This window comes from Dermacentor albipictus, chromosome 5 (assembly GCF_038994185.2).
Source record: "Dermacentor albipictus isolate Rhodes 1998 colony chromosome 5, USDA_Dalb.pri_finalv2, whole genome shotgun sequence".
NCBI lineage: Eukaryota > Metazoa > Arthropoda > Arachnida > Ixodida > Ixodidae > Dermacentor > Dermacentor albipictus.
Window position 1 is genome coordinate 41,655,984 of NC_091825.1, and position 14,348 is coordinate 41,670,331.

General features: G+C 46.6%; 2 protein-coding genes across 2 annotated transcripts in view; one reads left to right on the forward strand and one right to left on the reverse strand.

The window, feature by feature from the left end:
- Positions 1 to 14,348, forward strand: part of LOC135902147 (uncharacterized) — a 154,177-nt gene that overhangs the window by 72,163 nt on the left and 67,666 nt on the right. Inside the window, exons 9-10 of the mRNA XM_070538356.1 lie at positions 2,573 to 2,894; positions 6,962 to 7,074. Coding sequence (XP_070394457.1) covers positions 2,573 to 2,894; positions 6,962 to 7,074 — 435 coding nt within the window. The remainder of the gene's footprint in view (positions 1 to 2,572; positions 2,895 to 6,961; positions 7,075 to 14,348) is intronic.
- On the reverse strand, positions 10,126 to 13,248 carry LOC135902136 (uncharacterized). The gene is made up of 3 exons (XM_065432068.1): positions 12,620 to 13,248; positions 10,936 to 11,019; positions 10,126 to 10,141 (listed from the first exon to the last, which is right to left on the reverse strand). Exons 1-3 carry the CDS (start codon positions 13,246 to 13,248, stop codon positions 10,126 to 10,128), a joined length of 729 nt encoding a protein of 242 aa, XP_065288140.1.

A 14,348-nucleotide genomic window follows, 5' to 3' on the forward strand; every position in this document is an offset into this window, starting at 1 on the left:
CACACAGGTTTACACGTACGCACTTCGAGCAGCTCAAACACATCGAGTTGTTGAATCAGTATACGTGCTACATAGTGCTACACACATGCAAACGCATCGCCTTTCGCGTGTACCGGTGAAACCTTCAACTTATCGCCGCCCTTTCACACCGGGCAAGTGTCTTTAGATGACTAAATCAAGAATCTGATGAATGCAATAGAAATAAATTGCGAAGTGGCTTGATCTGCGCAAGCCGCGACAGGGTTTCTGCCTGCGGGTACACTGGTCGTGGACGACATGGCATTCAAATAAAGCCCTGGCAGGATAGGAACATCGTGCGCACTATGTATGCATTATTGACGAGACTAAGAGCGCCGATTCTTGTGCCTCTACTCGACGCTAAAAGTAATTTATCCATGAAACTAGCCTCAAAACGTTTTAACTGGAAGCAACCAACCAACCAACCCGAAGTTGCAACAGAAGTGCGCAGTTACTCCGCTGAAAAAAGCACCAAAGTCATCTCCTTTTGCCAGTTTCACAGGGTTCCATCATCGCTCCTATCACAGCACACAATAAACAAGCCCAAAATACAGTAAAAATACATGCGCACAAACCCAACAATTTTTAATGTTTCACCTTGCGTAACCCTATGGGCGGAGTCGTGCGCCCTGGAGCGAGCGAGCAAACTGCGAGGGCCAGGGACGAGAATAATCGCGCGTGGTGGGGAGACCAGGAGAAAGAGAGAGAGAGAGAGAGCGGTCGGGCGAGGAGGAATGTCGCTACCTTCAGTTTTATTCAGAGGGTTCAGGTGCGTGCGAATTTCGCGTCACTGCTCACATTCGACCCGGGAGACATGAGAACGTACGGGTACGTCCGCGACATGGTGTAACAGAAACGCGAAAACGTACCGGTACGTCAATAAGACTGAAAGGTTTCAAACAGCACTGTTACATCTAGATTAGCAGGCTTGGCTGTCCATGTTATCGGTAGCCGTTTCGTAGTTTTCAGCAGTTTTCGGTCTTTGTTTACACACGTTGTGCCCGGGCCGTGTCATTATACCGTTGAAAATGGAGGCGTCTACTTCGCAAAACATAGCATTAGCGCACGTCCGATGCACAGGTAACAAGCATTATTTCCAAAATGTGCAACATAGACCACGCTTCTACATAAGATGCGCTGGAGCTTCTCTCTTATAGCGATATGCCTGCTTTGAAAAATTATTCGAACATCTTCTAGCCTGTGTGAAATTTCTTTAGTGGTCTGAATACGTGCGTAATCATTATAAACACCTAAAAAATTAGGAGAACACTTAAGCTTCGCGTTTAAAAGTGGAACGCGATAGCATTCAAATATCCCTGACTACTTCTGACGCTTCCCGGCAGCTGCAACTTGTGTAACCGTAATGTTTACCGGGAAAGGCGCTGGCGCGGGGTGCTATGCACGAAGGATAGATTTCTGGTAGAAACGGCACGCGATGCGGAGGAGGCAAGCGCCATCTGGAGCTGTTGCAAGGAAACTGGGGCGCCGGTCCATGGCCTCTGAGAATAACTCGCATGCATGCGCTGGCTGGCGCGTGCAACTTTTGGAGGCCATGGCACCCTTATAAATTGGATAAATGCACGAAAATGGGTTTGTTTGAGTTTCCGCTTAACGGAATTATGTTTGCTCGTATACACAAATTACAACCCGGTGCTAGCCTGTCTCCAGATTGTGCCTATACAAGAAATCTGCAAACCTGGCAAAGCACTGTTTCGAATGCGAATGTACACCATCCTTTGATGACACAAAGATACTGTTTGTGCACAATGATAGCGTTACAAGGGAAGTGGTGGAAGCATTCCACATAATGAGAAAAGGTAGTGGGCGTGTTAGTCAGCCTTCAGTATCCCTATCTTTGAAGGAAATAGGCTTGCTGAACAGGCGTGAACAACGGTGTTAATCTCACCCGCTTCCACGAGGAAATGTTTTGGGAATGATAAATGCTTTTATTCACATCGAGCATGCGCACGCGCATGAAGCCAGTCTTCAAAAAGTCACCGCGCGTTTTCCGAGAAACGCAGTTGTAAGTCAGCGCCGTGTGTGTCCCATCCTCTATTCTGTGGTCCGGTGTACGTGGTTGCGCTGTTTGTAAACATTATGGAAAACCACCAACTCGTCCAATCGTCTTCAGTTTATTTTATGGATGAATAAATAATAAGGATGATGATGGTGATTGAAAACTGGGACGTGGTTACAGAGATTTTGGCTTTGTCGTATACTATCCTTTATATATGAGAAAATTGTTTTTCGTCAACGGGAAAGAAATTCAGAGTAGTGAGAAGTGCCCTGCGAAAGCAGGAAAAGACAAAAACACGTAGTAGAGGTTTGTAACAGCTCTCGAACTAAGAAGGAAAAGCTAGCAGAAGAGAGGCAAATAATCACAAATGCTGGCTCCGCGGAATTAAACTGGTGTAAGCTATTACTGTTTCGAGCAAATTCAGTAGTGTGTGTGTGTGTGTGCGTGTGGGGGGGGGATGAAGGGTGAAACGTAGAGATTCGAGAAACTGCATTGATGTAATCGTTTATGCTCATTTCGTCCGCTCTCGCACCGCAGCTGGCTTCCCAGCAGCAGCTCACAGACGGTGGTGCCACAGATAGCAGCTTCCACAGGCGTCGCCACAGCTCCTACCCCAGCGATCCGTCGTCACCGCTGCACACCAGCATCGACTTGAACGCCGAACTCATGGCCAAGCTCATGGCTTCCATTGAACGCCGGCTGTCGTCGCCGGCCAGAAAGGCTCGCGCCGTGATCGACGGCAACCCGGCTACGCCCACTGTCAGCCCCGCGGACGTAATGAGCCCTGACGGAGCCGTGCGACCTGACTCTGGCACGGTGACTCCCGATGGACTGAAAATGGCCGGCGCGAACACCATCGGTACGCTGTGTACCGCACACTCGCTGCGATACTTCCAGACACATGCTAAGCCAGTGTTCTTAATGCCGCAGTCAACAAATTGCGTCGCAGAAACTCTGTAATCAGCACTTTGGGATTCGTTAGTGAAACAGTTGTGTATCAAACAGCCAGTGAAACGTGCGGTGACGCATTTTCAATGGCGTGTACATGTTTTCAAATCAGTGCTGATAAAATCGAAAGCAATAAACATGTTTTGTTGTAGAACTGACACACGCTTGCGACTGTATAGGGGATGTCAGCAACCTAGCTGCTGACAGGCAACGCGATCTTATCGTTATATGTTAGGCAGGGCACGACATAGGAGGCGTAAACATAAATTTGTGCACGTGACTTTATCCTTGCTAGTCAGCAAAAGAAAGGTATGCGTAGCTATCTGAATCGAGGTCAGTGGTGCACTGTGACACTGAGACGGTAGTTCCAACGTAAGCGAACATTGAGAGTAGTTCCTAGAAAGCTTTTGTATAGTGAGCCTAATAACGTTCTCATTGACAAAGGTAAACAGAATGGAAAGGCAGCTGTGTCAACCTGGGTGTCCGTAAATTCTTAATCGCCAAAACAATTAGGAAATTAAATTATGGGGTTTTACATGCCAAAACCACTTTCGCATTTTGAGGCACACCGTAGTGGAGGACTCCGGAAATTTCGACTACCTGGGTTCTTTATGGTGCACCTAAATCAAAGGACACAGGTGTTTTCGCATTTCGCCCCCATCGCAATGCGGCCGCCGTGGCCAGGATTCGATCCCACCGACCTCGTGCTCAGAAGCCTAACACCGTAGCCACTCAGCAACCAGAGTGGGGGCCAAAACAATTGGACCAACCCTTCACCTCACTTAACCGCAATAACAGGACTAGGTGAGCTAATTGCGACATGTTTTGGCAGAAAACAGTGTTCAGAATAGGACAAAGAAAGGAACAGAAGAAGAACAAGACTAGGTATTAAACAATCTGCTATGTGAAATTTGGGTTATAAACACTAGAAAGGGAAGAAAAGAGAAGAAACACAAGGACGTCTATCAAAGTACGAAGCACACCACCTGCCTTAATCACAAGGTTAAGTACTTTCCCTATAGCTGAGCAACACCGGGCGATACTTTGTGGCTACAGGTTTATACAAGACATAGCCTTGTATGCTGACGACACAAGTTTGTTTTTCTCAGGTGACAGTCTACGAGTGCTAGAAATTACGGCTAATAATTGGTTAGATCAACTTTCAGTTTGGTTATCAGCAAACCACCTGAAGTTAAACGTCAATAAAACAAAATATGTGGTTGTTAAGCCTAGAAATAGGCCTGATGGCTGTGCTTTTTGTGTGATGTTCAATAGTTGTGTAATCGAGCGGACTTCAGCTTTTAAATTTTTAGGTGTGCTTTTTGATGAGAACCTGAGTTTTACACCTCATGTAACGAAGATTCATTCTAGCATTTGTAGGTCAATAGGCATATTGTTTAAAATTAGATACCTTGTTCCTACTTGGTTGAAACGCCGTCTGTATTATGCTTTAATTCAGTCTCATCTTAGTTATTGCTTATTGGTATGGGGGACTACATTCCAATGAAACTTGGATCGATTGATATGTCTCCAAAAACAAGCAGTTCGCTGTGTTGAGAACCTTGGACCCCGCGATCACACGGCACCTTTTTTCATAAAGCATGCACTTTTAAGAATTAATCAACTGTACGAACTTGAGCTCGCTATATACATACGAAGTGAACTCGTGAAAAATTCACTCATTTTTTATCAAAACCACCTCTCAAGTTACACCCAATACAATTTCAGGCATGACCATATTGGAGTTCCATTTTGCAGGACGAACTAGGGTAAAAAACAACTAGCATACTTAGTCCCATCCTTCATAAATGCACATTCTAACAAGATCACTATCGCGCAAAACTTCAGATCATTAAACTGCTTTAAAAGTGCCATGAAAACATATTTGCTTTCCCTTTCTGATTGACATTGTGCTAATTGGTTTTTTGTGTCTTATGTACAATTATATTAAGTGCGTTTCATTTTGTGCTTGTACATACATATATATATATATATATTTATATATATATATATATATATATATATATATATATATATATATATATATATATAAAGTTTTTTTTCGTGTTCATATTACTCTGTTGATCCTAAACTGTTTCTACTTAGAAAGTTGTATAGTTATTGTGGTATTTAATGCACGTATGTTGGCAGTGTATGCTATGTACGTCTAATCCACGCTATTGATATGTGTGTATACTATCTGTATGTTATATGCTACCACACTGATGAGCAATGTATGGGTGACAGGGCCTTAGTCAGGCAGACAATGTACTGCCTTTAGCCTTGCCATCCAAGACCTTTACTGTGTCTGAATCAATGCTGAATAAATAAATAAATAAATAAATTATGCGGCAGCCCGTGTTTGCAGCCATTTGATCCCGCGTTGACAGGGGCTTGCGTAGGAATAGAGGAACAGCCTAGCAGACGACACTTTGCGTGCTATTTGCGAGCATGCACCCTCTAGCACATTCTCTCCGTTCTAAAGCACCCGCGTAAAGAGTAGTTGGCGGTCACGCGTGGTAGATTATGAGTTTGCTGCACACTCGTAATGACGAGGCTAGCGGGCATCTTTGGCGATAAGGAAGTGACTGACTAGAAGTATAATGCTATAAAGTTAGCGTGGGAATGCTTATCCCAGTGGATGCTCTCTATGTCCCCAACCCTTTCCCTACCAGAAAATGGGGGTAAGCGAATCTTGTTCTGCGTGCAGCTGACCTTTGTCACGGTTAAGGGACCCACAGGTAACGGTGCCGGATGGCTTTGGCCTCCCGCTGCCTCAGCTCGGGATATTCATCTCATTGCTGTCGGATTTCGTGGGCTCGGGTGGATCTGTGCGCTGACGGCAAGACGGCAAGAAAACGGCAGCAAACACTGCCTGTTTTCTGGAGGAACGCACAACCCGTGAGCGTCCCATCGGTGTTCCGAGACTGAACTGAACAGAAACAAAGCCGACGCAGCGTGCGCGAAACTCTCTTCCACTCTTTCCCTTCCCGGTGGAAGGGAAACAGCTCTGATTGGTTGCGCGCATGGCGTGAGCGAGCGCCTATGCAGCGGGAAGTCTTGCTCATGACTCATGCTCCGGCATCGTCGCAGCTGTCAACTCATGAAACCGCCCTATCCCGCTACCCTGCTCTGGAAGCAACTTTTTCTTTTTTTGCGTGAGCGCGACAACGCCACTCGTACGCCAATATAAGCTTCGCTTCAAAAACCTATTGCCTACCAGTTCGTCGTTGAAGGTTCGAAATAAAACAATTCAGGCCATGAACTTGTTGCTTAATAATCGGCACGGAAGCCAAGACGTCCAAAAACGAAACAAACTGGAAGGATCTCTTTGTTTAATTATGAAGGCCTTTAAGATTTTACCCAGCATTCGATTTTGACATAAAACACTGCTGCACGTGCTTTATTTTAGCGGTGATCCCCAGCACGATTCTACGGCTACAAATAGGCCAACGAGGCAGGTCGTCGCAGACGGTGAGGAATTACTTCACAATTTGCGTTTACTTAAACACTTCAAGTTCTTTGCCCTACAATGTATGGGAGTTATAAACGCATACGCAAATTCATAAGGATGCAATCTTGAAAAGTGCGAACGACACAGGACGTGGAAAGGACGAGTAGTGTCTTGAAGTTTTTCTTGCCTATCTGCTTTCACAATGTTTCAGTTGTTACTGCGCTATGCGCAAGAACGCAACGATCTTCGTTCTCGCTCTATCTAAATGTGGACGCTGTGCAATGAGATCCGAACGCAAACCTACACTTCTACAGCTCTGAAATTCCCTTGTACATGAACCGAGGTCTTCAGCGCTGTAGCATTCCTTCTAGAAATAAACGAAATGCAGGCTTTCTAGTTATACATGCGCGTAAATTTGGACGTCGGTTTTCGACTATGCCAAGCATACCTCGTATTCACTGTTTTGATTCGGATGCTGTCTTCTGCGGTGCTTGTGACCAGAAGTTTTCTTTCCTGGCACCCAGGCACTTATAGTCCCAGGCCCATCATCAAGAAGGCACGCAGCCAATCTACTCCGGCGCTGCTGGCCCTGGATGAGCAACAGCGCGTGCGAAAGGTTGTGCGCATCGGCTCACAGGTAGGTTACTGAAGCGTCCCACCGTACAGCCCCCCCCCCACCTCCCCCGTATACACAATTTGCGTATTCCAAGAATGTATCACAAGAAACATGGTTGCTTGGAAGCGAAAAGATGCACAGTGAAGAAGAACAAGACACAGCGAGCGCATACTGGAACTAAATTTTATTCATACGAATGCGTAAGAAAAACATTAACATAGGAAGAACCTAAAGGGAAGGAAGAAAAATTGCACTAAAACACGCGCCGTCCAGACATGACAATTCACACGCTAATAGTGGCATCTAAGGTGAACTCACGCAAGTGTGACTATTTTCCTGATGAAAACAGCTCTCAGCTATCTCCCTAGTTTGCGAGTCCTTATTGCCATACAGCACTGAAGTGCGCTGAAATTTCGGAGCGCACCGACATTTTTTTAGCAATAGGCAGAGAAATGCCAACTCTGTGCAGCCTTTAGCGCATAGTGGTGCTCGCACAAGCGCACATTCAAACAGCACCCAGCCCGCCCAATGTATTCTTTGTTGAAGGACAAAGTACTGCAGTAGACAACATTGCGTCTACAAATGACATAGCAATTAGCACGATTAACACCACTGTATTCCTTTGACCTGCAACAGGGCATACAATGGGCAGAGTGGGCGTTGCTTGAGCGTGCGCCTGTGGTCAATGCCTTCCTATTTGAAGCTGAAGCTGTTCCACTAAGGAGAAAAACATACCGGAGTGAATATTGGAAGCAGGATGAGACAGGTGTATGCTGCGGCAAAAATCCGGAGGCAACTCCACACATCGTAATGTAATGTGAAGGGATTTGCTTAGCGACACCCGTAGGCAATGCACACCTTTCAGAAGAGCTTGGATTTAAAATGAATGCAATCATAAACCGGTCAGCAGTCGAGATATCGAAGAGGCGTTTAGAGTATCGGTGAAAAAAATTGACCGTCGATTACAAAACTCCCCAGCGGAGCTGTACACGTGCTTTCATTTCGCGGTTATATTGACTGGTCCGCACAATCTGCCACGTGCTGCACATTGCACACGGATTGATGTGTAATGCGACTGCTTCGCCATTCGGGAGATACGGAGAGGCGGCGCGAGGGTTACGCGTGTGCGCGATTCACAGCAGCCCCCGCAGACAGACCCTCGCTCAAGCAACACTTTGTTCCCATGCAGACGACGCGCGCTACTCTGGCGCCATCTGGCAGCCATCGTCGCCTCAAAGCCCGTCTTGCGCGGCACTACGCTCTTCTTCTCACGCTTTCGCCATACCTTCCTACTCAGCTTTCAGCCTCATGGTTCCGCTGCACCCTCCTCATGCGCATTCCTCCTCGCGCTCTCTTCGCTATCGGTCTTTCATCTCCCGCTGCGAAGCGCGTTTATTCTGGTCCTTCATTAGAGAGTTCAGTTTAGGGGACGCAAGCGGCTTGCGTACACAAGAACTAGGGGCGACGGTACTGCGCAATGGCAGGCCGCTACGTCTGCTTGCGTCCTTGGGTTGTTTGGCCGGCCGAAAACATCGCTCGCTGCCCCTAAGTGGTCACGTTACCTACGTGACTCTCGCGGTGTCGGAGAACTTACGAGTAGCTAGGGGGTAGATAATCTAATAAATATTTCAGCAAGTGTCGACAGACGTCGTTTTATATATATTAGAGAGGTTTAGCGTGTCCGGTATTCGGATAAACGCAGTTGGGGCGGAGCAACAAACGGGAGCAGCCTGCATGGTGCATCCACCTAGCGGCGCAAAGCTAAAGTGGACAAACGCAGCTAATATTGCTGTAAACAAGTCTATTCTACTTCGCTGCTGGTGTAAATTTTTGGCACTGGCGTAATTGTGTTCTTGCCAAAAATTTATACCCGTAGCAAAGTAAAATACACATGGTTACTGCAATATTACTGTTTTTGTATAATTGAGCTTTGCGCCACCAGGTGGCGGCACCATGCAGGCCACTCCCGTTCATGGCTCCGCCGGGAACGCCGGGAACATGGCACTACCGGGCACTCTAAACCTCTCTATTAACTGCTTTTAATGGGAATACATGGCTTGCGCGTGACGTCACGCTCACCGGCGCGCGCTGTGGCGGCCATGCTGGTGCAGTCCAAGCGGAGTCGGCGCAGTGCACCAGCCCGGCCGCGCCCGTTCATTCACAGTCGCTGACGGTGTGTTTTTTACGTGTGATATGCCGCCGCATCTCAGTCAGCAGCCTTTGGACGTGAACTACCACTTGGATCTCACAGGGTGTGAGCGCGTGCGGTATGCGGAAAAAGTGCGCATGTGTGACAACATCGACCCCTTCACGCTGCGACCGGGAACGGACACGGCTAGTGATGTGGGCATATTCCCAGAGATTTGTTATGGTGACATCGTCAATTACCTTGTTTTCTCTGTAAACTTTCTGACCCTTGATGAGTTGAAGGCGTTTAAGTCGACCGAAGCGCATAATTATTTTACTAGCTGCTGGGTGAAAAGTCTGTCTGCAAAACAGCTGCAAGGTGAAAAGGTGCTTCTGCTTGGAGAGGTAAGTAGCAAAGTTTCGTAAGCTGTTTTTTAAGGAGACAAAAGGATAAATAACGTTCATTCATTCTGCAAGTTTTAAGTGTGAGGATTCACGTAAACAAAAGAATTATGTACAAACTGTCAAGCTAGACTCGGTTTCTTCACATGTACCTTGGCGATTTCAGATGACGCCTCGTTTTTTGTTTGTTTTTTTACGCGCATATGATAGGAACTGTTGATGCTTTGTTCAGATTGGAAGCCGAACGAGTTAATGAACGAAAAATAAAGTCACGCGGGAAGAAATGGATATGGATCGCCCCCATCCAATCTAAGTACCGGCTACTGCGTCACGCCATTTTTTATGGCCTGCCTTAACTGATTCGGCTTGTTGCTGTTGCCGGTGCTTGGTGCGCGACAAGTTCAACAGTGACGCAAGTTCGTGCAGAGAGGTGCCCAACGTTAATTTATACCTTGATATTTCCATCCCAGGTGAACTATTCACAAAGGATGCGAGACCAGCCGCTACATGTATGGATATTATGCAATAAAAGCGGGGTTCTGCTCACAGCCCATTGCACCTGTATGGCAGGAGCAGGAGAGGCATGCTCTCATGTCGGAGCCTGCTTGTATACCACTGAGACTGGTGTGAGAATGAAGAATGCTATCAGCTGCACCTCAAACAACAACATCTGGCTGGCTTCCTGCATACATGGAGAAAGTACAGTTCAGGAGGCTCAAAGATAGAGATTTCACTTCGTCCAGGATGAAAAAGCGAAAGCTGGATGATGAAAACAGCAGCACAACAGAGGTCGAACCGAAGAATCGCGTGGACATCCCACCGCCCACAGAAGAGGAACTTGGAGGCCTTTATAGAGCTTTCAAAACCACCAACGTTGTACCTGCGCTATTTTCAGTGCTGCCAGAATATTGCGAGAGCTTCCAGGAGCTCGTACGATCCCAGCCTGCTCACTTAAGAAAGTTGTACAGCGAGCAGAACGTCGCTGATGACCTTGACATGCTTCTGAAGAAGGCGAAGAACTTTCTGTCTGAATTTTCTATCGGACAGGGCAGGATAAAGTCAGTTGAGGCTGCCACAAGACAGCAGAGCAACTCATCAGACTGATTTCTTTATCGGGCTGGCAGAGTAACAGCTTCAGTAATGAAGAGGGTTTGTCACACAAATATCGAAAGCCCCAGCATTTCACTGTTGAAGTCAGTATGCTACCCTGAAAAAAATTCCGTCAGTGTCCCTGCCGTCATGTGGGATTTGGACCATGAACGAGATGCTTTGCGAGCTTACACAGATAAGGAAGCCACCAAACATCGTGACTTCCAGTGCCGCAAGTCTGGTTTGCACCGCAGCACTGCTTACCCTTTTATCGGTGCGTCGCCAGATGCCATCGTCTCGTGCAGCTGCTGTGGGAAAGGTGTCGTGGAGTTGAAGAGCCCATTTTTGCTGAAAGGTGCCGAGGAGATCACCACCCAGAATTCATGCTTGAGTGATACCGGTGGAACATTTAAGCTGAAGACAGATCACGCTTACTACTATCAAATCCAGACCCAGATGACTGTGTGCCAGGTTCAATTCTGCGACTCTGTGGTGTGGGGACCAAATTTGTTATACATTGAAAGAGTAAGTCGTAACGAGCAGTTTTGCATCAAGATATTTGCTCAGGCAAAGCAGTTTTTCGAGAGGGTAATTTTACCCGAGCTATTTAGTCGCTAATACACGAGGCAGCAAAGCAATCTTGAAGACAAGCTGTCCGACGATGTGGAATACTGTTTCTGCCATGGACCAGACACTGGACAAATGGTTGCTTGTGGCAGTGGATCATGCCAGTACAAGTGGTTCCACTTCTCCTGTCTTGGACTCAAGCAAAAGCCAAGAGCAAAGAAGTGGTTTTGTCCTCAGTGTAAAGACAAGATGGATTAGTGTTTTTTCTTTTTTTTTTGAAGCGTACTTCAGGCTTCAACCCATGTTGCCAATCTGAGCCTGCCAGTGTGAAGAAAGTTGGTGCAAGGACCATGGAACATATGTCATGTCAGGAATAAGCAGAGCTTTCAGGATTTCTAAAAAAATACACTTTATTTTTCAACCCTTCTAGGTCATGGTGTTTCGTATGTAAACACTCCACACATTACCAGCGTCAGTGATAGCCATAAACACATGCAACTAGTAATCACCAGAATACAAATACGTATTCAAGATTCAACTTGTAAAAACATTTTAATTGGTTTTCAGCCACAACACTCACTAAATTGAAATGTTCGCATCTCAAAATTTTGCATTATGCACAGTGATGCAGATTAGTACCTGCAGAAAGTGTATAACCAATACAGGGCACAAAGCATGGTACATGTAAGGCATAGATGGATGGATACAACTTTCTTGTGAGACAAAATATTTAAAAAGGGAACAATGTAAATCTTGCAACTTTACTGTCTCAGGTTAATCATTTCATCTTTGCCATGCGAAGAGTGCAATTTTACAGAGGAACAATACAATTTTAAGAACAACCACAGTGAAACAATGTTCTGCATAACTTTGGAGCTATTTTAATGGCTATTCGAATCTACTCTTTAAGGCAACATATTCAAGTAAAGAAAGGTTCCTCAGAGGGATTCGGACCCATAACTTTCATCATCTTTGCGCAACCGAGTGACATACCTAGTCACCGTTACACTCTCTTTGTGATGCAACTATTGAAGGGCATAGATTGGAAAGGGCGCAGCAAACCGTGACAATCTTGTCAAGAGGTGTCAAATTGTCTCCAGGTCTGCCAACAACATAGTCAATGGGCAGCGTGGCCTTCAGGATAACATACTTATTTCTGATTAGCCCGATCACCCTCTCAACGTGGATCGTTACATTTTCTAGTTTCCTAGTGCTCAGAACGTCTGCTGCGGAAAGTTGCTTCTTCCCCTTAGTGTACGCTGGTACATGAAGCTTAGCGCAGTAAAACCCAACACTTTCAGACACATTGAACCCTCGATCTGCAAGCACTACGTCACCTGGAAGTAAGTTGTCTAAAAGACCACAGTGCTCAGTTATGTGCCTGTCGCTAGTGCGTCCTCCCCAGCCTTCAGAAATGAAGTTGACAATACCTTGTGGTGCAATGCCAATTAAATATTTTGCCGTGTTACTACCTTTGTACTGGGACAATGTTTCACTTCTGGGCAGAAACGAAGATGGTCTCTCTATCTTTATCTCAAAACAGTCAATTATGACTGCAACCCTTTCTCCAAAAGAATCGCAAAATGCTTGTGGTATTGTGTGTTGCAGAGCACTGCGTTGTGGCCACACAAGTTGAGACTTTAGACGGCAGTACGCAGCATGCAGCCATTTGTCAAATATGCGTGACACTGTGGCATCTGACACATTAAGCCTGAAAGCGAGGTCAGTAACCTGCAAATTTAGCTTCAACTTCATAATGAAGAGCAGGAATTCCTGGAAATTTGGCAAACTGTTTTTCGCATTGTGTGACCCAAATCTCTCGATGACACCAAACAGAGCATAAAGGATTGTGAAATTGGCCATGCCAGTGAAGTATGCAACCTTTCTGTCGCTACATTTGAGGGCGTCTTCTGTCAGTTCCAGAAGCTTGTTTTCATTCCTTGCAGCGTAGAGACGCTCATTGAGTGACGCACACTCCTTCTCCAATGCTTCGAGGTCGCCCATTGTCATGTCCGTGTGGACTACAATCCCTGCAACATACAAAATTCATTTTATTGTGCAGTTCATCATGTGCTGCAAACAAAAATGAACACGGAGTGTGAATGGGGGAGGGGGAGTTGCAGGAGGGCACACGATATGGGCTGGCAAAAACAAAAAAAAACACAGGAGAGTAACGTCTTGGCTGCCCCACATTACTGAAAAGAAAGCGTCAGCCCCCCCCCCCCCTCTCTTTCATTTTTTGTCTCTGCTCCAAACGCGCAACAAAGACGCTCACCTTTTTCACCGTCTTCTACGCCGACTTCGTCGTCCGTGCGCGGCGCGGGCAAATGTGAAGCGGTAAGGTCGTCCGGGTTCGTCGCCTCCGCTGCTGCATGCCGTGCTTGAGCTGCACGCGCCTGGTTCCTTCGTTTTGCCGCGCGAGCGTGGCGTCCGGGATCTCCACGTTTTGCGCTGTAGCCGAGCAAAAGCGTAGGAGCCCAGTTCGGGTCCGCCTCCTGCCACAGTTTTGATGGTCTGCCTACGACAACAACAAAAATTTTCGTTAAAAAATCAGCCTTTCCTCTGTGCTTGTACACCCTGCAGCTAAAGTAGCATTGTGCATATGCGACGGGCTTACCTTTTACGAAGTGCGCGCCACAAACACGTATGCCGGTCCTTTCAGTGTTGAGGTCGGCGCGTTTTATCCGAGCCAGCGACAGACCCCGTCGCTTCGTGGATAACTCTCTCGTACGGTCACCTTGATGTCCGATGATCTTTGGAAGACGAAAAAAGTTTGTATTTGTTGATTTCGCCCAACAAGTGCGGTTGGAGCATCCAACAACTGCGCAGATAACCATTGCGACGCACCGACGAACTACCGCACACGCATCAACTGCGTTGCGACTGCACCAGCATGGCGGAATAGTATCCCATGGTTCCTAGCCGTGACGTCAATGCAAGCCATGTATAGTTTTATGTGCTTTACATCATATGCTTAATTTCATGTTTTCAAAAATGAAAACGCAGCAAACATCAGACGATGATGGTGCTGCGAGCGCATGCGACCTCATTGCGGCTTGCGTTTGGGGCCGCTAACCTATAACGTGTTTCTGCTTGCGTACGCAAACGCA

Bases quoted from the DNA above. Each gene is read 5' to 3' on its own strand.
- LOC135902136 (XM_065432068.1), bottom strand. From the start codon at position 13,248: ATGACAATGGGCGACCTCGAAGCATTGGAGAAGGAGTGTGCGTCACTC. The intron at 11,020-12,619 runs GCACATAACTGA...GGCACCTTTCAG, and splicing joins GGAGGACGCACTAGCGACAG to CAAAAATGGGCTCTTCAACT.